Source organism: Bombus pascuorum, chromosome 7 (genome assembly GCF_905332965.1).
Source record: "Bombus pascuorum chromosome 7, iyBomPasc1.1, whole genome shotgun sequence".
NCBI classification, from domain to species: domain Eukaryota; kingdom Metazoa; phylum Arthropoda; class Insecta; order Hymenoptera; family Apidae; genus Bombus; species Bombus pascuorum.
In genome coordinates, this window is record NC_083494.1 from 2984177 (window position 1) to 3007669 (window position 23493).

General features: G+C 34.4%; 2 protein-coding genes and 1 long non-coding RNA gene across 8 annotated transcripts in view; 1 reads left to right on the forward strand and 2 right to left on the reverse strand.

The window, feature by feature from the left end:
• LOC132909004 (uncharacterized) overlaps positions 1-16371 on the reverse strand; it is a 219232-nt gene extending 202861 nt beyond the window's left edge. For 4 of the 6 annotated variants that reach the window (XR_009658473.1, XM_060963568.1, XM_060963573.1 and 1 more), the window contains exon 1: positions 16058-16371. Coding sequence is in view for 4 of the 6 variants with exons in the window: in XM_060963568.1 (XP_060819551.1) it covers positions 16058-16191 (134 nt within the window). In the remaining 2 variants the exon portion in view is untranslated. Of the gene's footprint in view, positions 1-16053 lie in introns of all 6 variants that reach the window. The other 2 variants (XM_060963567.1, XM_060963571.1) reach the window with 2 other exon arrangements.
• Positions 16372-16486: 115 nt separating this feature from the next.
• Positions 16487-19307, forward strand: LOC132909047 (uncharacterized). Its single transcript, XR_009658479.1, has 2 exons — positions 16487-18120; positions 18476-19307. It is a non-coding gene; the product is annotated as an uncharacterized LOC132909047 (long non-coding RNA).
• On the reverse strand, positions 19188-22577 carry LOC132909034 (uncharacterized). The gene is made up of 2 exons (XM_060963629.1): positions 22407-22577; positions 19188-20714 (listed from the first exon to the last, which is right to left on the reverse strand). The coding sequence occupies exons 1-2, from the start codon at positions 22575-22577 to the stop codon at positions 20373-20375; spliced, it is 513 nt and encodes a 170-aa protein (XP_060819612.1). The 3' UTR covers positions 19188-20372.
• Between the last annotated feature and the right edge of the window lie 916 nt (positions 22578-23493).

A 23493-nucleotide genomic window follows, 5' to 3' on the forward strand; every position in this document is an offset into this window, starting at 1 on the left:
CGAACATGGCATGAATTAGTTACCTTTTAAAAATACTGACAAAGAAACTTTGCATCTGTGCATTGTTAACGATATATACGAGGTGGTAGTTGGTGAAGGTGCCCATAAGAAATACTCTTGATGTTCAACAAAAGAGGTTTATTAAACTATTAACAATCAAGAGTTAATCATCACGTATCTCGAATTGTGTTTCCTTCGCTATGATGCTAAACCTTTCGCACTTCGCAGCTCGGGGCAGAGTGCGAAAGAACATTTTCGCAGTGAATTTATACGAACGCTTGAATATCGAACATGGCATGAATTAGTTACCTTTTGAAAATACTGACAAAGAAACTTTGCATCTGTGCACTGTTAACGATATATACGAGGTGGTAGTTGGTGAAGGTGCCCATAAGAAATACTCTTGACGTTCAACAATAGAGGTTTATTAAACTATTAACAATCAACGGTCAAAGATTAACAATCAAGAGTTAATCATCACGTATCTCGAATTGTGTTTCCTTCGCTATGATGCTAAACCTTTCGCACTTCGCAGCTCGGGGCAGAGTGCGAAAGAACATTTTCGCAGTGAATTTATACGAACGTTTGAGTATCGAACATGGCATGAATTAGTTACCTTTTGAAAATACTGACAAAGAAACTTTGCATCTGTGCATTGTTAACGATATATACGAGGTGGTAGTTGGTGAAGGTGCCCATAAGAAATACTCTTGATGTTCAACAAAAGAGGTTTATTAAACTATTAACAATCAAGAGTTAATCATCACGTATCTCGAATTGTGTTTGCTTCGCTATGAAGCTCTTCGCTCTTCTACTTCGCAGCTCGGGGCAGAGTGCGAAAGAACCGTAGAGATATCGATGGTACATCGGGCATGTCGGCCTTACGCTTTGAAGGTATAGCGCTTTGTGTCGCGAAGCTGTTGGAAAATTCCGTGGTCGAATACCGCCACATATACAACGTGAAGATGGAATGAAAATTACGCTGAAATATAACAAGGTTAGCCTTTGATAGATGTAAGAATGCTGACATTTAAATCGGTAGCAGTATTTTCATGGATAGAGAAAATTAAAGTAAGCCTTGCGTGAGAGAACTTCTGCATAATTCTTTGTTTAAAACTTCGTACTGTTTTATCAGTCGTTGTTATCTTTCACGATGAAACGCAAACGTAGGTAATAGGATTAAATCATTCGATTAACAGGTTCTTACAAAAAAGAGAAAAAAAGAGATAGAGGACGTGAAATCGTTTTTCTCTGGCGTAGCAGAGGATGTTAATAAAAGATCAACATTAGGTTAGGCGAAACGATGAAACATCTTGAAACTTGATTCCTTCTATTTTCCTTAACATAAAGACGAACATAGTGATTCACTCTTTGAAGAAATTTTAATTTAAGTGCTGACTGTGCGCTTCTGAAAATTCAACCACTTGGTTAATCACACGAGTTCTGTCAGCCCAAAAATAAAATCTTTTTAATTAGAAAAAAAATACTACGTGAAACATATAAAAAGACGAACGTATAAACGCAGCTAAAAAGTGGATTACATGGAAGGTTCCTGTTTGTAAAAAACGTATGGCATGAAATTATACGTTTTTAATAGGTTTGTTAATTATGACTTTTTATTTTCCGCTTTTATTACGTTTTCCACGTTTCAATAAAACTGCGAAAGTTTTCAATATAACGCAAACTGCTACAAATATCACATTGCTAGCACGATACTAAACTTTCAAACTAGACTTTTAAATCAATTTATTAATCTGAATTTCGACATTGCTTTCATCGTACTAAACTCTTCCTAACTGCAGGTGTAATTCGTTTAATAGCTTTTACGTTAGCCGCGAGCCGTGTTTCACCTTTTTTCGTACAAGAGCCCACCTTTCGCTCACCAACTCAAATTTTCCGACAGCGTTTGGAAACTGTTAAATGGCACGAACGAGAGCAGACAGCTGCTTGGTTAATTAAAATTCCTACCACATGTACAACTTTTGTTTGCATATCAAACAATAAAGCATTGTCGAGCAAGCGTTAATGAAAGCACGAGGATATTGTGTGCTGTAGAAAAGATCTTTTAATGAAACTTTGCCGATAAAGGCGCGAAGATATCGCGCTGTAGAAAATATTTTTCAATAAGAAATTACAAAGATATAAATCACATGATTCTTGTGACATGCGAAAGTATGCGTTTGTGCACTTATCATGGAAGATTTTCATCATCGCATTTTCAAATTTCGTCAGCGTTGTGACGAGACGCGATCATCGTGATCATATTGGTAAAATCTGGTCTATGCATGTGTAGAAATATAACTGACTTACTGCAGTACAAAATTAGTATACAGCCTGAACATACGTGATATATTTAAGAGAAGTTTCTGTAAGTGTTGTAGTACTCGGTCGAATTACTGTAAAATGCAAACTGACGGATAAGTCGTTTAGGTCATTGAACCGGGTCATTCCTATAAATAAAAGGGCCAACAGGGCGCATCTAGTCTCTCGAATGTTCCTAAAATAGCGAGAATGTCGTCGGGACAAAATAGAACGTCTCTTGATTCGACGTTGCGAGTAGCAGAAAAGAATCTCGTACGAAGATTATTTAAATTCGTTCCTCTAATAATTTAGATCCTATCGATAAAAATCAGTTTATGATATCGTAACGTTTAATTTACAATCTTTTTTAATTCAAGTTATTAAATTCTGTTTTTTAACGCTGTGGTTATAGAAGAGAATTTCGATGATTAATTTGATCATCTTTTCTCTCCATTTATCTCTTTTATCTAAATCTTGTAATTTTGTGAAGTTCGAAGAAATTTAAGTACGAAACTCGTACCACTATGACGAATGTATACAATTCTAATTATGAACGATAATATTAATTACAGTATTAATTGTGAAAGAGAGAATGAGGCAGATGTTTAATCGTAGAGAGTGTCGTTTTTCAAAAATAGAAATCTTTTCGGTGTCTGTGATTTGTATGTTTAAACAGACTCTGAGAAAACAGTGTGTGATTTATCTTATTTATATTTTCCAATAATATTGCATTTGCTAATTTTATGTATAATTTCCATACTTGAAAGGTGAGTATCAGCAATGCTGAGAATATTTTTTCTTATCGTCAGTCAACACTGATTGCAAAATTATACAGAAATAGTTAAATAATAATTGTATTCAATATTATATAATAATTATATAAAATATAAAATAATACAATACAATACAATACAATAATACAATAGAAGATATTATATAATATTGTATAGAATATTGAATACAATTATTTTTTAATTATTTCTCTGTTTAATTTGCAATTACCGTTAACTGCCAATTATATACAATATTATACAACAATATTTATCTGTTACACGATTATTTTTCATACATCACATTTTAAAACTACAGACCTATGTCAATGGCTACTTACCAAAAACCTGATATCTTTTCATTATTTCTACTTATGCTCTAAGCCTAAACCACATTATATTAACAAATTTCCTTAGATACACATCAGTATAACGTCAGTCCTTGATCTTATTTACACCAGCAGGACATTAGTTGCGCGACTAGTGCTCCAATGTCAACTCTGTCACCTTCATTTCTGCCGGAATAAAGTTCACCAACTATTTTCCTTCTTAAATGTTCCCTACGATCACCATTTCTGAGGAATCCCATTCTTCTTGCCTCGCTCTATACGGTTCGGCCGTGGGCAATCACTTAAAAGTTAAAGCTCTCTATTTCTTTGCGTATTACACAGTCGACGAAACCCAGTCATTTAATTTCAGCGTACTTGCACCACCACATCGACCCACGTCTCGTGCCTTACGGGCTGATCTTAATTGAGCTATAACTCTGCTACAGACAATTTAGGAATACTGAAATAGAAATATCACCATTTAATCGAATCTATGCTTCTGGCGCGCAATTTTTGCCGAAGTTTAATCGACTATGGCATGGAAAATTGCCAGTAATTATACTAAAACAGTACGGCTGCTAAATATTCCTAAATACCTATTAAGAGGAGAAAAAGTTTGGCCGAGAACTACTAGCCCGGTTTTCTCTTCCACGACCAAACAAATATATTCAACGTATGTTCCCGATGGGAACTGGTTTCTAAAGCTTGTCAAAGCGATCTTTGGCTCGCATCCGATCTTTTTTCAGTAAATTGTCCTCTCATGCCCGCGTTCAATCTGCAGGGTCCAGGCCTTGACCTTAACTTTTAAAATTACTCCCACGTAGGGAGAATTGCACGTTTTAAGCCTTTCAAAGAGGTGGCTGTTGCATGTGTTCATACGTGTGTAACCCTTAGTCGTTGCCTCTGTGAATAAAGCTCGCTCTAAATACAACAACGCTGGTTCAGGGCTGCGAACGAAATATTTGTTACGTGAAGGTTATCAAATGATATCAGCAGACAAGGTCAAGGATGATCCAGGCAAGAAATATCTGGCCTGACTCGCCACACATAAGAGATACGATTCCTGGTCGGTATATATCCTGCCTTTCGTTATCCAGACTTTATCGAATCCTTAGTCACGCTTATCAAATTTAATTGATGAATAACGACGTTGCGTGAAAGTTCAACAGGTTACGACAGGTGCCATGGAGAAGTTTACCGAGCACGAACACACCAGTCATTGAACGTTCTTTCGGATTTAAATGTTGTATTAGTCGCATACTCGTTTCTGTTAACAAAATAGCATTCGTGCTGCATCGTAATCAACGAGAAAACGCGGATATTTGAAAAGACTAATTTGTTGGCGAACGTTCTTAAATCTCTCTCTTCCTAACTAATTCTCCATCTGCTTGTCTGTGTTCTTAAAGGGGGAATTAAGATATTATTGCATGGTAGATAATCAGAGTACATTTGCAACAGCTAGAATTTCGGTGAAAATGAATTTTTCGAAACATCAGCTATTGACGCCTTGATTAAGCACTTAATTAAGCATTTAATTAGGTACGTCTCGAAGGGGTAAGGGGTTAGACAATAAAAGAGAGGTGGTTTTGTATTTAGGTAATTAAAGGAAACCAAAAACCCGGTCTGCAAGTAAATTTATCAAAAGTTTAATCTGTTAAATTAAACTACTGAATTAAATTACTTTATCAAAATGTTAAACTCTGCATTGTATTCTTTGTTTCAATGTCTTAAATAAATCAATATTACACCACGTATTGTGTACTGAAATTTTCAACGTTGCAAACATTCTGTAACTCCCGTTTCTCATTTATCGTCTTGCTCCATTTAACAACCAATACGCGAATTAAAAAGTGAACTTGCAATCTCCTAAACTGAATGCTTCATTATTAGGCAGTTAGTTGGAATATCGGAACTCATTCCGACATCATTACTTATATATTACCGTATTCCGATGCTTACTTAAATTAACGCGATATACTTAAATCAAGTAATTTTAGAAATTAAAATTCGCTTCTCGAAATTGTCCTTTTCCCAAATGATTATAAGAGAGATAAAAAGAGAGAGGGATTGTAAAATATAAACGAACAACGCCAGCGAATGAGAGAATAAATTAACCCTTTACACCCCTATGTCGAGTGTGACTTGACATCAGTTTTTTATCTCAGGAACTCCTTTGTCGTGTCCAACTCGACATTCCTTCATTCCCATCTTTTTTTATGAAACGTGCAAAAGAAAAGCAGGATTGCATCCTGGAAATTGTTTCAAGATATATCATACACTTAAAAATTACAAAATACAACAATAGTGCGAATAAAACTGATATTTAAACGAATTTGTTTCTTCCTTTATTTATTTAAATTGTCTTATTTTTTAGTTCAAGTAAATTTCAAATAAAACACTTAGAAGCATTGGCAGCTGCTGGTGACGAAATTGAAATAAAATTCCAAGTGCAAAGGATTAATGTTTCGCTGCAAGAAGAATCTACCTAACGTTCGCATGTCAGAATTTCGTTTCTGCTAATGGATTTCGGCTTTATCCTTATCAGCAAAATTAAATGGTTACTCGATTCGCTTAATGAACATGAAACGCGGGAAACGCAGCGTTTACAAGCCAACCGGAACCCATCGATGCGTTCATTGCGATATCGCAATTAATTGCTATCGCATAGTGTACTTATGGGATCAAGTAAAGTTAGCACGAGCCGAAATCGATGCATACGATTCTCTTTAATTGGATGCAACGATAACCTTGCGAAGCAACCGAGGAAAGACGAAGAGCGAGAACTGAAAAGGGTTGATTTCACCTACTCGTCCGCGCGCTTCCTTCCTTCGAGCAATCGTATCCGATTCTCCGGAGCTTTGCAAGGTGACGAGGAAGGGAGATAGAGGATCTCCTGTTTTCAGTGATGGCCTCAAATTGCCAATAGGAAGCTTTGTAAGTACGCTGGCGTACAAAATTAAATCGCTAAATCTTCGGCGAAAAATTGCCGATGTTCGAACTGTCGTAACTTGGCGAAGAAATGTCGTACAATGATCCACCTGAGCTCGTTTTTACCCTCAGCCATCCTTCATTTTCGTAATTCGACGCGTCACTCGTCTACGAGATTGACACGATAGTGAAGGATCAATAAAATGGAAAGATGAATAAAGAATTTCACTCTTCGTCACAAGCATTCGCACCAATTCGCCTAAAAGGGTATCGCATTTCATTCGCACGTGAAAGTCAAAATGCTGTGGAAAAATTGCTGAATGAATGGTGGAGTAACGTAATCTTTCAGCGAAAAAGTATGTGAGATTGACACGGGGGTGGAGGTCAGAGCATGAAACCTGCACTTTCACAGTTCTGAGTTGATATTTCTCAAAGATGTTTTTACATCATACGTGTGGGAAGATGAAGGTGCATCTGCTTCCCAAGAATTTTACAAACTCAAGCGTCTCTACGGATATCGGAAGAGAAGAAATAGAAGAAATAGGGAAACTTAAACGCGTCACGTTCGAACGAACTATGAGCAGTTCGAGGAGCGAACAAATTTTTCCCAAACCGAACAGTTCCTTAAAATCATTTTTCCTGGTTATCCGTGAAATCCATAGGAATTTTCATTCGTAATCCAATTCCACACTCAAAAATAAGAGAAATGCTTCTCTGACTCTTGTGACTTGTTTTAGCGTTTGTAAACTATCGAATCATTGTAATATTGAAATAAGTACAATAGAACCTCCGTTATGCGAACGTTCTGTTATTTGAACGTCCTATTGCATATAAACCGTATACAGGGTGCCCCCAGCAACTGGAACAAGCCATAGAAAAAATTTCATTAGGAAATATTAATTGTTATGGTTTCCTGTGTTGCATCGCGTGTTACATGTGTTTTCTCTGAAAGTGAAGGCATATAAAAAATTTCTATTTTTTTAAATGGAACTACACCTTGTTCTGTAGCGACACTTGAGTCAACGGAAGATTCGAATCGGGAGAGACTCATATTGTTGTGCCTTGGAGTGCCAACGTTGTTTTGGTTTGGTAGGTTGAAAGGTAAACAAACTCCGGATAAAACATTATCGCTGTTATTTGTAATCGTCAACCAGAGTTACATTTGAACTTACATACAAATAGACGAACATGCTCTCTAGGATAGTGATTTTAGTGAGTCATACAGTCGAATAGTGAGCGTAGAGTTCAACAGTAACATTGAGCGAGCGACGATTACGACCGACATACATTGTTTCTGTACTGGTATTTAAAGTGATTTTAATATACACTGACTATTACAGTTTTATCATTGGTCTCTTTGATAAACCAATACGTATAATAATCCACCTCAGTTCTATACACCGTACGATGCATTTTTTGATTCTCTACAAAGAAGCATCGAGGTGCTTGGGTCGAAAAATAATTAGTTTGAAACATATTTCGACTTCAATCTTATAAAACTTATCGTACGAAAGACTAGGAAAGGAAATATAACGCAATGTGCTTCTCTGTTCGTGTTTTCCTTGACCTTCGTACAGTCAATTTAAGAAAATTATCATTGAAATATCTTTTGAACTTGACATTTTCAGACACAAGTATCTAATACTTTCTTATAGGGAATTAAGAAATGCATCGAATAGTGTATAGAAACATATAGTTTCATTTTAAATTATATTACATTACTCAGTCACATTGGCAATGAGATTTCTATAAATAAAAATATGAAAAGAATCGAAATAGCTTATTAAGTTTCCCCCGTGAGGTCAAACGACTTTCATCTCAAACATTTTCTTGCACTTCTGATATTTACAGAAATAAATCACGTATAAACATTTAAAACGGATATACTGTATAATAATGACAGTTAACAGTTAATAATAACTAATACAAGAATAATAAAAATAAGAATATATTGTTATTATTGTTACTGTATAATAATGACAGTTAACAGTTAATAGTAACTAATACAAGAATAATAAAAATAAGAATATATTGTTATTATTGTTACTGTATAATAATGACAGTTAACAGTTAATAGTAACTGATACAAGAATAATAAAAATAAGAATATATTGTTATTATTGTTATTATTATTATTCATAATCTTTGTCTTCTGACTCATGGCGGTTTCCAGTTCACATTCCCTCTCATTTTCCTTATCTCTTAAATCTATTCCTCAAATCTATTTATTATTCTTTGTATATTTCATATCCTTAACTACTACACTGTTTAATTAATTAATCTAATTACTCGTTCATGATACTCTCAACTCCTAACAGACTTTCCTCTGTTTCTTGACCTCCCACACCCACAACTTTTTGATTTTTGTTTTCATCTTCTATTACTCCTCTTTTCTTGCTCCAACTCGCTCGTTTTGCTTCCACTATTCTTTTCATGTTTGCTACCCTGTTTATATCGTGTACCAACACCTCCCTTGTTTATTTGTTGCATTTAATTTCCTCGCATCGTTTCGCTATATATTTCAACTCCGCATGTTACGCATCTCCTGCTATCATCCTCTGTCCAGTGTTTGTTCGCCAGTGTTTATTTCCCACTCTGAATCTGCTTATTAATTTTCTCTCCCTTTTTTCTCGTTTTCCTCTTATGTATGATGGATTTACGTACAATTTTATATATTTGTAGTATTCCTTATAATTTGGCTCCTGTATCCTCCTCTCCTTTAACTTTCATCTTCTCTGCTACTATGTACAATTGCTGCTATCTATTTCTCTATAACGCTATGCTTTCATCCAAGCAGATCATCCCCTTTCCTTTTCCATTTGTTTCTTCCCCTTTCTCCTTTTCTTTTTCCACTTCCTTTACACGTTCCACTTTCAGCTCCTTACTCGACATCCTCCTCGCTTCTTCCTGATACTTCATTGCCTCTTTATCCGCTACAGTACTCAGTTCCTTTGACTTCGTTTCCTGTCTTATTATATACTTTGGTATGGCTCTTTTCACACCTAGGATTCGCTTCAAATTACCTTCTCTGTATCTTATCCATTCTTCTCTCCCCTATCCTCAGATCTCCGCTCCGTACAATGCCACACTCCCTACCAGAAACCTGAACATCTCCTGAACAGATTCCCGAAACTCGCAACTGTTCATTCTGTGGCTTGAGAACGATCTGTACAATGAAACAGTACAATGAGTGAACCGTCAGAGTATATAGTACTTTGGAACGAACACTTTGACTTTGCAATTTTTCACGTTGATTGAATAGCTTTATTACGTTTACAAGAAAGCTTCTTGCACTTCTCAAGTGTTACTTGTTTATCTGACGTTGTAGAGCCACAGGAATTTCACCGTATCAAATAATAACCAGGTTATTGATAAAAAGTCAGAAACGGAGAGTGTTACGACCATCGTTGACCCCGGGTCGACCGTAACACTGCATGACCACGATAGTAACACATTTAACTTTGCAAGACTAAGATATGTATCCATTTAAGTTATGATAATGAGCAGAAGAAGAGTAAAACTTGTAACCAATCACATTGCGACAAATATAAAAGACGTTTTGATCGGTGCGTGTTTCATGTGCCCGATCCTTACACTCGATACATTTTCATTTGGTTTCCTCGTGCTGCAGGATACCGTCCACACCAGACGATAGTATTCCTCACCTTCTCACTTACTTTCGGATTTAAATTATAAATTTTGACCAGCGAGACGCTCAAAACTGCCGAGTTACGATAGGAATTACTTGGGAAAAGGCCAGATGAGAGATTAACAAATAGAAAATTAACTACTTGCAAGGGAAATATTTATTACAATTTCAAGTGAATAAGAAAAAGCTACTTTGGTGTATCGAAAAATTATTTTCTTCGCTATGTACATGTTTCTCCAACATGGATGGGTGTATTTTCGTCCAGTCGCGTTGAGGCGCGTCAACGGGAGTCGTAAATTCCCGTTACGACTATACGAATCGACACCGCGAGCAGGGCGATCCCCTTATTTCTTTTGGGATAATAGGGGTGTTTGTTGTTGAATAACTATAGTCTACAGTTATACAATATAGATATATTCACACGACATTACAACACTTAGAACGTAGACAGAAATGTTTGACGTCGTCGTATCGTTTGACTTCGTCGTGTCGGAAGTACAATGATTGACCCGAGGGTTGATAGAGTTAGCGCGTTGAATGCTGAGAACGTGTTAGAATAGTAGACTTTTTTTTTTTTATTTTATTTTGGTTATTTTACAATTTGTCCTTGCGGACATTTGGTAAAGTGTTATATCTTGTTGGTGAAGAAAAAAAAATATAAATAAAAAATAATATAGCATGTGGGCGGCTACCCTCAGCGGGGTGCCAGCTTCGTTTTTTTTTCTAAGTTATATCTTTTATGAAGTCTATTGGGTGTTTCCTTTTTAGTCTTCTTGCGATATTTGTTGTGTTTAGTAGACTTGACTGCCCGATGAGCGAAAGAACAGTAGAGTTGACTATCCGAGGAGTGTAAGAGCAGAGACTGACCCATTTCGTACTATTTAGGAGGAAAGCTCTAAGTGGGTGTACCCTATCTGAACTAAGGACGCGGATTCGTTGTTCACACTTTTCGGTAGAAAAGTGAGGGTAACGATCCGCGATGCCCATTGGTTATAGCCAATTGGTTAATAAACAAAATACGAGGAGAAAGTCTCCTGCAGATGTGACTCATGGGTGTCCTTGTTCTTGGTAAAAACCAGCTGTTTCGCGGGGCACATCTGCTTTCTCCATAATTAGCAACAAACCCAAGGACTGTTCAAAGGACCATCCATAAACCGAAAATACTTGTGTGAATAGAAGTTAAGCTGGAAAGATTCGGTTCCTTGGATTTCTTGCAGGTCAGTGTAACGAGGGGTAAGCCTTGGTGGCCAGACAGAAAGGGACGTCGCACGGACCATCTCGCGCGACGTAACGATGGGTGTATTGTATATTCAAAATTGGTATTAATATCTATGATATGTTTCAGATATTTAACGTGAACTATCTTAGTATTCGGATCATTCGAAAATCCTATGGAGCGAAGCTTGGGTATTGGATTCGATTTGATTCGGATTTATGAATACAGATATCGTAAGGGTATTTTCTTGCAACACGGATTAGCTGTACCAGCTTCGAGAATTGGAGAAATCCGTAGAAGCAAAGGAAGGCAATGAGAATTTTTAAACGCAAGCACCGTCGTTCGATGTTCCTTAATGGAGCAAGCGTATGGAATTTTTGAATATCGAAATTTTTAATCCACTTTTACTTTGCGGAATATTAATCCTTCGCATTGGAACATTTTGTTAGGAAAGTAGCAACTGCAAGCTTCTCGGATAAAAAGTCGATGGCATTGATCACATCTAACATAAATAATATGGATGCTTAATACTTGAAATTAATCGTTGATTATTTTAATAAACGTATTTCTCTTAGCATCATAAAAAATGAAATATGTACTTTTCCTAACCGTCAGCACCTAACCACCACTTTTGCATTAATTCTCCATCTCGTGTAACGCGTTGTCGCAAGACTCAGCATTTTTCCATCTACTTTTTATCTACCGCGTTACACGCCAAATTCCCACACATATGGAACTTCATCCTATCGCTACCTGTTCCTCGCTCGCTGCACTAGGATATTCCGCTCGAGGACAGGTCGGAGAAAGAAAAAGAGAAATAGAGAGTGGAAGGGATGACGGACGAAGCACAAAAGGTAGAAGAGGACAGAAAAGACACGAACAAGGGAGGATAGGGAATCTACCGCTCGAAGGCACAGAGATAGGGCGCTAAGGGTAGAGGGTGAAGGGTGACTGAAAAGAGAAGGTCGAGGAGATAGGGGACGTACTTGTACGAGGATGGAAGAACGCGAGAAGAAAGAGATGGACGGTACGGAGGATGAGAAACGAAATTAGATAAAGAGGGACAACTAGAATGGAAAGGGGGTGAGCAAGAGAGAAGGAAAGAAGGAGAGCGACGAAAAGGAGGGAGAGGACATGAATGAGCTAGCGAACGATCGCTGGAAAATGGACAGAGACGCCTAAAGTTGGTGAAGAGCGAGATGAGGAAGGAGCAGCGGGCTGAGGGCCAGAGGAGGAAGAGGGAGAACTCCTGCCAGCTGCAGATCGATAGAACGGAGCTGCGTGATGCTCTCGGCTTTCCACACAGGAAACCGATAGACGCGATGGAACGCCATGAATGAGATACGTGGGTTACGTGATGAACATGCTTCGAGGAAATTACAAGTAAGTGTGTACGAAGGCCGGCGTTGTTAATACAAAGAGCGTGTGCCACGTTTCTCGCCAGTTGGCAATGTAAAATGAGATTTACCGCGTGGAAAACGTAGTCCGCCGGCGAGCTCGCGCTGAAAACTGTTGCACCGCTGATGATCCAAATAATTCTGACGTCACCATGTGCATATACGAGATTGTTGTTTGTTTGGTCGCGAGATCGCGTAATTACTTTTTACTTCAACGATTTCTAAAACGCAACCACGTTGTTCCCGCTACGTGTTTTCACTTTCTTTCGCGTTTCACGGTTTTATTGGCTCGTTTGTCAAATTTCCATCCCTAACTGAAAACAGATACACCACGCGGTCCGTGAAAATTACCGCGAGATGTTTTTCCCTGAAATTATTAGGGTCAATGGAGACTTGCTGCTCGTGTTCTGGGTTCCTCCGATGTCTTTCAAATGATTCAATGAGACTTTCAAAAGCAACATATCACCTTTATTGTATACTATATACAGGAAGAAAAGAGATCAAGGATATGTGTTGAGAATATATACGTAATAGATTTGTTTATACATCACATGTATATTTTAATTCTTTTTACGTAATACACGGCGCTTGTTTTTTTTTTTATTTTATTTTGGTTTTTACAATTTGTCCTGATGGACATTTGGTAGTGTTATATCTCATTGGTAAATAAAAGAAATAAAATAAAATAAATATAGCATGTGGGTGGCTACCCCCAGCGGGGTGCCAGCTTCGTGTTTTCTAAGTTATATCTTTTATGTCGGCGCTTGTATATAAAATTTTTTAATTTTATATACTTTGCTTTACATTATTTTGCGTAGAAGGAATAAAATAGTTTTTAGTAATCTTACAAGAAGTTTGGAAGACATTAGAAGATTTTGGAAAACCAACGTAACATTTATACATCTTTGCTTCAAGACAGATATATAATTAAAGAACTATAGATAATATCTTTGTATATTAAATCAAAGTCCATCTTCCACGTCTCGCAAGAAAAAATTTAATTCTTTCATTAAAAATAATTTTACTTAACAAGAGATCTTTATTTTTCTTCTTGTTAATACTCGACCAGAGATACATTTCCCGCTGAAAGAGATTAATAGAAATAAATATAAAATTCTGCCTCGGAAACTTTACTCTTTAAATAGCTTTTACTATCTGTTCAATTTTTTATTATCTACAAATTTATGAATCTCGTTATTCAAACGCTATTAAGAATACTTATAATCTTCCACTTCCTGAAAAGAAGCATAACAAAAGATAACTTTTCGAGTTATTTGCCTTTTGATCGAATTCAGACATATTTATTTAATCTTAGTATTCTTCTTTTTAAATTTATCATTTACAATTTACAGCACATACACAAACGTTATCACATGTATATATAAATAGCAAATTAACTGATCAATTGAGTACATTATAGTTGCCTCGACGTTTAATTTATTTAAAAAACGCTAGGAAGCTTTTTAAAATTTTTATTAATGGCTAGAATATATGTATAAATTCCATGTACAATCTTAATATGCTCTGATCCTCACGTTCAAATACTGAACATAATGCAAGTAACAGCAGATTTACGTTTATATTTGTTATATTTATTTTATGTAATGTATAGAATGAAATTTTGCATACTTGTGTGTATACTTTATTCTCATTGTAGAAACAGTTAAAATTCGGTATGGATTTTGGAACAATCCATGTTGTGAACATATTGATGAAAAATTTATCGACGTTTCAAAAATTTTAAAACAGCTTTTTCACACAAGTATATACGCGATTCGATAGATTTAACAGATCTGCACAAAGCTCTTGTTAAATATTATCTAATGGCGAACGTGTGAAAAAGCGTGGTCGTATCCGAGCAAGTCTTTTTTCTTATGAGAACAGGTAATTGGAAGTTGTTTTATTAAAAAAACTGCTACAAAATACGTTTGGTTCATGCACTTTGAAAATTAAATTTCCTGTAGCTAAATATGCTATAACTATTCAATATTTTACTTTCACATTCATAATACTTTATTAAAAAATTATTTCTCTGCTAATGATTATCATTTGTTACTCATTGTGTTATCTCGTAATTTATATAGACTGTCAATACCGATAGGACACTATTAAATTTCGATATTTGGAAAATAAATGTAATTCAGTGCAAAAAAGGTATAATTTGCATATTAATTTATGTTTTCGTAAGTACTCATTATGTGCAACAAGTAATTCTATAAATACAAAGTTTTTACAAAATACACAGATACATGTATTGTGTATATTTCAATTATATATCATTTAGTTCAGTTATATTTAATTAAATCTGATTTACTGCATATTAAATTATTTCTAAGAGGTTATTATCTGCAACGTGTACATTAAAAACATACAATCGTTCATGAATATAAAACGCGAAATGATATTTTATAAATTATTAGGATCTGTTATTTCCATCTTATGATTAATTAATCCTGCGCGCTCCAAATATTACGGTATCGTCAATGTTGACTCTTTACTCGATGAGTAATCGTACGTCTATTACTTGTATTATATTCACGATTAAAATTATAGCATAGTTCAATATAAACTAACAAACAAATTGTTCATAATGCGAATCCATTCATTCGTTCATACTTCGTTAAAAAGACGCAGGTATACGATTATAAGTAAATCAAACGTATATACGTTATATACGTTTGACGCAATAGGTCTGACGGTGGAACATGCAACAAGGATTAAAGGCCATAGATGCTCCACTCTCTACAGATGCGTCGCACCTCCTATACCGACCTATACAGTGACACAAAAATAAACTCCCTGGATGGAGGCTACAATCAATGACGTCATGTTCGGTCAGAGTTCACCGGTCAGTGACCTCTGCTCGTTCCAGTCACCTGGCAGCAGTAACAAAAGACTCGGCGCAACTGCTCGCGAAACAATATTTCAACTGTACGATCCTTCGTTGGCTATATTTCCGCAGCGTAAACACGCCGCGCCGAGTAGATCAACGATAGAACCACGCGATAGTGCACGCGAAAACCAAATTGATCCACATAGTGAACACCACATTTATACGAAAAACACACACACATGCCCATATATATATGTATATATAAGTGCATGCATCGACTGGCAAACTACCGAATCTCTCTCTGTTATTCTGATATTCCCTCTTTATCGCTCAAATTGCCGCGTCGATATTGTTTTGGACAATCACATTACACAATTAGAACAAAACTAACCAGTTACTTGCATCTACAAACACACTAACCAGCCAAATCAACACGTAACCATCGTACGTTAAATATCAATATAATCATTGAGTGATGTTCGATCGTGGATTATTTCGAATGATCGAAAACTCGCGCGATGATGTATGCATATGCAGGTAGAGAAATGTTATCGACCATGAGATCATGTAGGTGAAAGAAATAAGACAGAAGGGCGGTACGCAGCAGCAACATGATGTTCAACTACTTACTTACTTGCTGTCGACGTTCCCTAGCTGATAAGACGATGACGATTCGTCGCTGTCATTGTCATCAGCCTCCTCAGGCAGGGGTTGTGCTGCGGCATGGCTCCTGTCGCCGGTCTCCAGGTCAGCGACGAGAGTGTACATCGACGATTTTTAAATAAACGTAGAACGTCGCCTTCTGGACGACATTGTCGTCAATCCTACAGATCAACGTGCAAACCACTTTTCGCGTGTTGTCCCTCGCGTTACACGACAGAAACGTAATCGCCTAGGTCCATGAAGAGGGCCAATTTCGTCCACGAACCCTTATACACCCGATTGCAAGTAGCGCCCTCCCGCCATCAAACTGTCTGATTGTGTACAAATAACGCCGGTGGCACCACCTTGCGCACGAATAACGAAAACTTTCACGAAGTTAGTGATCGATTCATGTAAGTACACTAGTTGCATGATCCTACGAAAAAGACGGTTTCATGCGAGATATAGTGAGAGAATAACTTGATTCGTCAATAATTAGTGCTATAGCGATAATATACTGAAATTATTAATATAAATTATTTTTAAATCATTCAACATAGAAACATATGCAATTGGTGTGTTTGCTTTGTTATTGACCTTAAGTGGAATATTATATATGATTAGATACTTATAGATATGTATAAGTATTAAAAATATGAAAAAGTATAATTGTCTTCTAAACGTAATATGTTACTGGATATCTGATTAAATTCAATCGCACATATTCTTAAAAGCCCTAATCTTAAATTTCTCATTATGTGAATTGCAGTTATCATTCGTCATCCGATGAATTCCAATAAATGAAATTTTATTATATACCATTGCAGAAAAATATGAACAGCAATATCAATATCATGGAATTCCTTGTTATTTAACATCAATTAAATGTTTATTGAAGTCAAAGGAAAACTGATATTGGACGTGTAACATAAATCGCACAGTGATTAACCTATCCCCTTCAAATGTTTTTCAAATTGAGGTTAAAAATGTATACACATGAGAATTTGGTAACAAATATCAATGAATCTACTATTAGCATTTGCAATGATCTTATCGATATTCAAAATAGATACGGTTAATGTGAAAGCCATCTTACATACACAGGAACACGAAATGATTAATACATTATGTCAAAATCGAATACAATGTTAAATATGAACAAAAATTAAGTACCTTTAATCCATATAATTAATTCTGGTTTATATCTCAATATACTTTCCATATCTCAAAATCAAAGACAAATTAACCGATACATTCTGAATGCGCTGACAAAGTTTCTCCATTTGTTCGCGGGATACCTTATGTATTGTATAGAACAATACACGTGTAAACATATATTAATTGTTTTCGCCAATTATAAACATGTATTTTATAAAAGTTTGTTCTATTAAACGTAGATTCTATTTAACTTTATAATATAATTCTATTATGCTGTAAAGATAGAAATGAATAAAACGAATATTTTCCAAATTTAACGGAACTCAATGACTATACAAAATTTTACTATAAAATGACATATAAAACGACACTAAAATAATGAAACTCAAAAGTGATTACAAATTTCTATACATTTCTTTGCAATTACATTACTTATAGAACGTATATTGATAAATCTATAATCAACTTTGTAATGTGACTTAAAATAAAAGTTACATCCTGAACTAACAAGTTTTCCCTGTTTCTTGTTGAAATTCATAAGTAGCTGCATTTGACGGAATTAATTTATCATTAGGACAGGATATAGCTGCATAAAGCATTTCCACGTTGCAATCAGCGATTCATTACGAAAAATTGATGCTGAAGGAAAAAAGTCATGGCCGACAGCTGAAGAAAAATGATTCGTGCACATGCCTCGGCTGAATTAGACCCAATACATGTTTAGAATGGCGCAGCGACCTCCATCGCCTCGCAGGCAAAGAAAATAATCGTTGCTCCAGTTGGATGTGCGCCAGCAAATGTAGCTCCTTTTTAAGTTTGCCCTTCGAGCGTAGCCTTGACTTTCAGGCCGTAAAACGTGTGTATATCTCTCCCGGTATCTTGCACCTGCTTCCCAAGGTATCGTAATTGGAACATCTAGATACAGTTGTTGCATTTGTTCATGTCTATTCTCTAAAAATACTCGTGAAAATCAATCGATAAATTTTGATTAAACTTTCTCTTTAGATAACAAACTTTGATAATTACCGCTAACGCAACCAGCCCTTTCTAGTGCACATTCGTAAAATTCTCAACGATAAGAACATATCATAAGAACATGAAATTATTTCCACATATGAATTAATCCTTTTCTTAGCTGATTATTTCTACAGTTGTATCAATTGTTAGTTTAGATTATTAATGACTCGATTGAAAACAGATGTCGAGTTGAGACGCAACAGTCTGCTTATCGATCTTTTTATTTTCGAATTAGGTGTGCATGCGAAGAAGCTTTTGATCGTAAGAGAAATTTGGCCCAGCCGTGAAAGGACCTTAATTTATTTATTGCTACGCTACGACGCGCTACGTGCGGCGGAACCGATGACTCCGGCACTGTGCGCATCATTTTGCAGAAGGCCTCCAAGTGTTTTCCCGGACCACACCCTCGTCAAGGCCGTTTTTCGGCAATTATACCGACCACAAAAAATATAACCTAGCAAACACGAAGATGGCACCCCGCTGGGGGTAGCCACCCACATGCTATATTTTATTTTTATTTTTTTTTTTTTCTTTCCTAATCACTAAGATATAATACTTTACCAAATGTCCGTCTGGACAAATTGTAAAAACCAAAATAAAATAAAAAAAAAAATTATACCCAGGATGCGTTTTCGCGGAAGGACCATTGTGTACTTCTTTTTACAAATTTCACTAATGGTATTCCAAGAATGATAAGTTATTTTTACATTTAAAAAGATAGTTCACATAGACATGATATGTTTTCTCCAATAACAAAAGATTCTACGTGTATATGATTTATTGAAACTTATTTCATTGGATACATTTTCATACAAAAATGTTAATAATAATGATTAGTAGTAAAATTGAAACTTAAGAAGTTCTTTTTATTTTACATTTATTTAATAATACTGTGAGATACCAAATGATAAATTAAATTTAGTTAGATACGATCTAATTAATAAGAATTTCAAGATTAATATTAAGTATATTTGGTGTTCTTACTTTTGTCATTCAAACGATACAAAGATACGTACATAGATGTATAACACGTCTGAACAATAAATAGGATTTTGTTGATGTACATGCATGTAAAAAATACGGTGCATTAGTTGCATACGAAATCACACTTAGTTTATATATTATTATATTCAGTTCAATTCATTTTCCTGGTTAGAGTTGGTAACTTTAAATATTTGTTATAAATATTATAAAGTTTACACTTTACATTATGTTTGATAAAAATCCAGTACAAAAATATCATAATTGTTCTTTCCATATGTAATATTTCGATAAATTAACTCTGTTAGGTATTATAAATTCGATTTTTTAAATATATTAGTTTCATTTGCTTTTCGTGTATGTGTTCAGTCATCTTTAAGAATATATCTATTCTATTTTTATAAGGACACTTCTTTAAAGTCTCAATACGTGTACAGCACTAAATAATAATAATAATAATAAATATAACAAAAATATATTAAAATTATTAATATCGTAATACATCTTCTATATTATAATATAATAATTTTGTCATATTATAAATTAATTAAATGAATTCTTTAAATTACTGTAGGCTAATGATTGAAAAAGTCGATATATCCCTTGATTACATTGTAATTTTAAAGAGGCACGTGTATGTAATAGATTGAACTTTAATTTTGAATTGTGTTTCTAATATATATGCACTTATTTTACATTTTCGTGACAACAGGTAATTTTTCGAAAAAATTGTATATTTAGGTACGTACAATACAATGCATTTACTCGTATATCGTTGCAAATATAATTAAGTATAGGTAGAATCAAACACTTAATATGTATTAATTACTAAATTCTTGTGCCTCGTAGGTGAATATGTGGACGAAACGTATTAAGATTAAAACTGTTTATGATATTAATTATTAAATGACCGCGGCAACAGCAATACATTGAAAAACAAAATTGTTAAAAATTTTGTCACAGAATTAATAATTACTATTTCTTCTGTCTGTTTTGAAATGTACACATATTTATCTCGTTGCATATTTTTTAAATACTTCGAAACAAATTCTTTAAATCTTACGACTTTATCTACGATTTGTAGGAACTAAAAAGATTTAGAACATCTTCAATCTGTTATCATAGATGCCGTTACGTTCTTACAGAGATAATTATTTGTCCTTTTTCTCCTCCGAATTGGCTACTTGTTCGATCACGTTCGTGCTTGCGTTTATTTTACCATTAGGTTCATCTATAGAAATTTCGTCATCTTGAATTTCTGTTATACTAGCTTCCTTCTTTTCATCATCTTCCAGAAGATAGTCCCAGTCTTGTGAATTATCACCGCCATCGCGAATCTTACTTAATTCCCTCTTCAACATTTCCAGGCATTCTCTTCGTTCTTTCCATTTTTCCGCTTGCTCAGGATCACACTTGGCATCCCCGCCTTGCATTTCTTGTTCAATCTTTTCTCTTCTTTCGCATTCCAAAATGTACTTCTCATAGCCCTCCATCTATACAAAAATGATTATTAATTGATGGTTCACATGACTATAGGTATCTTTAAATAAGCATGTAAACACTTAAAAGGTAGTGGAATATTTATCCATTCACGCAGAAAAATTTTCTTTCAAGCATTTTTTCGTATCGATAAGTGTAGTGAAAATATTAAAGCAATTTCAATTTCGTAAATTACAGAATAATTTTTTAAAACATTTTTTTAAAAGCCGATGATTCTCATAACAATAGATAAAAAAGGCAAATATCTCGGAAGGTATAAAAAATATAGGAATATGTCTCGATCGAAAGTGATAGGCTGCAGATATTTGTGAAAATTCAGATTTTTTGCGAATATAACTAAAGAAATACAGGTCGAATAGAGATTTGTTTCATCCTCCAAATATTATAACAATTACTGTACTTTGAATGTTTTATGTATTTCTGTACATTACTTGCATTCTATAAATTTTTCCACGTTGAAATTTTCCATAAATGCAGAACAATCCTCAGTCTAGTTATAAAATATTGAAAGAAACAGATTATACTGACATTTGTTCGACCCTGTGATGATTTTCAACTCCGAATTTATAGATGGCAATGTATATTTTTCTAATCACTAAATCGTGATATTTTCGATAAAAACTACTTTGTATCTTTTGTTTGAATTATTCTTGGGATATGAATTTTCGAAATGGGCATGTCAGTATTAACCATAATTACATTACCTCGTTTAAAAAATATAGTTTACTGGATTAAAGCTCTAGGACATCTGGAGTTATAAAGCGTAGAATTGTTAGGATATGTTGGGATTTAACTGCAGCAATATTGCAGAAGGTAGAGTACAGAGTCGAATATACATATACATATTGAAAATCTCTGCAGTGAGAAATTAGTCTAAGATTTTAAGTAATGGGGCCTTTTCAATGCTGCGACATACGTATAAACTTATAATATATTATGTGTATACGCTGTCACATAAGTAAGGTAGGCATGGAGGTTCAGTCGTGCAGTTTCTATGTGTCTTGGTATTATGCTAATATCCATTATGGTAATGTCTCAAGAATATCTTGTGTGAAAGAAACAAACAAAAGTATTCTGAAAACGTTCCATATACAATGAGAAATGTAGTCTTCTTTTTAAGAAAAATTTTTTTATTCTTTCCTCTCTCGATGTTGATTTAGGGATTTTTAAAATAATTGGAAGATCACATAACCTCAGCACGCTTGATATATTACAACTTTCATCCAAGCACTTCTTAGACTTTCCATATATTTCCCATTTTGATACATTTCATACTTTTGAAGACATTTGAATACTATCTTCAATTTTTAAAAGAAAGAAATAATAAGAATAACAGATAATCTGTTTAAATCAAGCATTCATCAATGAGTTCCGTTTTATGAAGTTCCAACATAAAAATTCAAATTTCACTTATGAATCACTCGATCAATGTCCAGTATTCGACACGTTCATTTATCACCGGTCAGACATGTGAGGCTGAGAACAATGAAACAATGACCCCCTGCTATTCGCTTTGGTTCATAAACAAAGTGTAAAGGTAATTTTACGGAGCTTTAATCAAGGAAAGATGTGATTGCTTATTCAAAAGCTACTGTAATATTATACTAAAATATTTCACCACTTAATCCGCTAACAGACTTAATATATTAATATATTTTTGTTAAAAGAGAATAGAAATATAGAACCTTGTCTTGCAGCATTCGTTGGACATTATTTTGTCTTTTCAGATGGCGTGGTAACCAAAAGCACGCCTGGATGAGTCGTAAGAATATCCAAACGACTCCAGCGAGAGCCAAGTACGAACAAGCGGTGTACACCATGCTTATAAAATCAACCGAGATCTGCTGGTACTTCATACCGATAATTTATTAGTCTTAGCAAAATCTGTAATCACCGTATAAATAAAAAACAGATAAGATCATCTCCGACGTATGAAAATTCAAGTGAAACAAATAGGTGAATGACATATGTACGTATATGTATACCTATTCTTATTGACTTAATTTTATCTTGTGTAATATTAAAAGGTGATATATTTTTATAATTTTTATAATATATTTTTTTAATATAATATTTTTATTTTTATAATATAATATTTGTTGGTTGTAGTATATATTTGTATTATATATTATATTATATATTATTTATGTAATTATATTAATATATTATATAATATATATATTATATAATATATATTATTATATTATATACTTGTATTATATGTGGTATTATTTTTTATTATTTGTATTGTATGGTTTTTGCAGTAACCGTATTAAATAAATCAACGTACACAATAACTACTATTATAAATATATTTATAGTGTTCGAACTTGCAACAGTTAATGACCAACATGCTAATAATATTTTAAATATTTACGATATAATCTCATCACATCACTTTTAATTCTTACGTCGATATCAATAATTGTACGAATTATATTGACTTATACAATAACTATATAAATATCATATTAGATGCATTTATTACTACGTTGAGCAATGTTAAAAATGTGATATAATAGAAATAAGTGAAGTATATCAAGTATATGTGAACAGTGAATTAATAAATTTACGATGCTTACTATACATATTTTGCATCAAACGTAACTCTTTAAGAAAGAAAGATATGACACTAATGTATAATGTGCAGTGCATGTAATAAACGTCAATGATATTACGACATCCATCTATTATACTTGTCGACGATATACTCTAACTGTATTGATTATGCTTGCTTAGTTTGTTAGAGCGATAAATGTGCACTATGCTTTA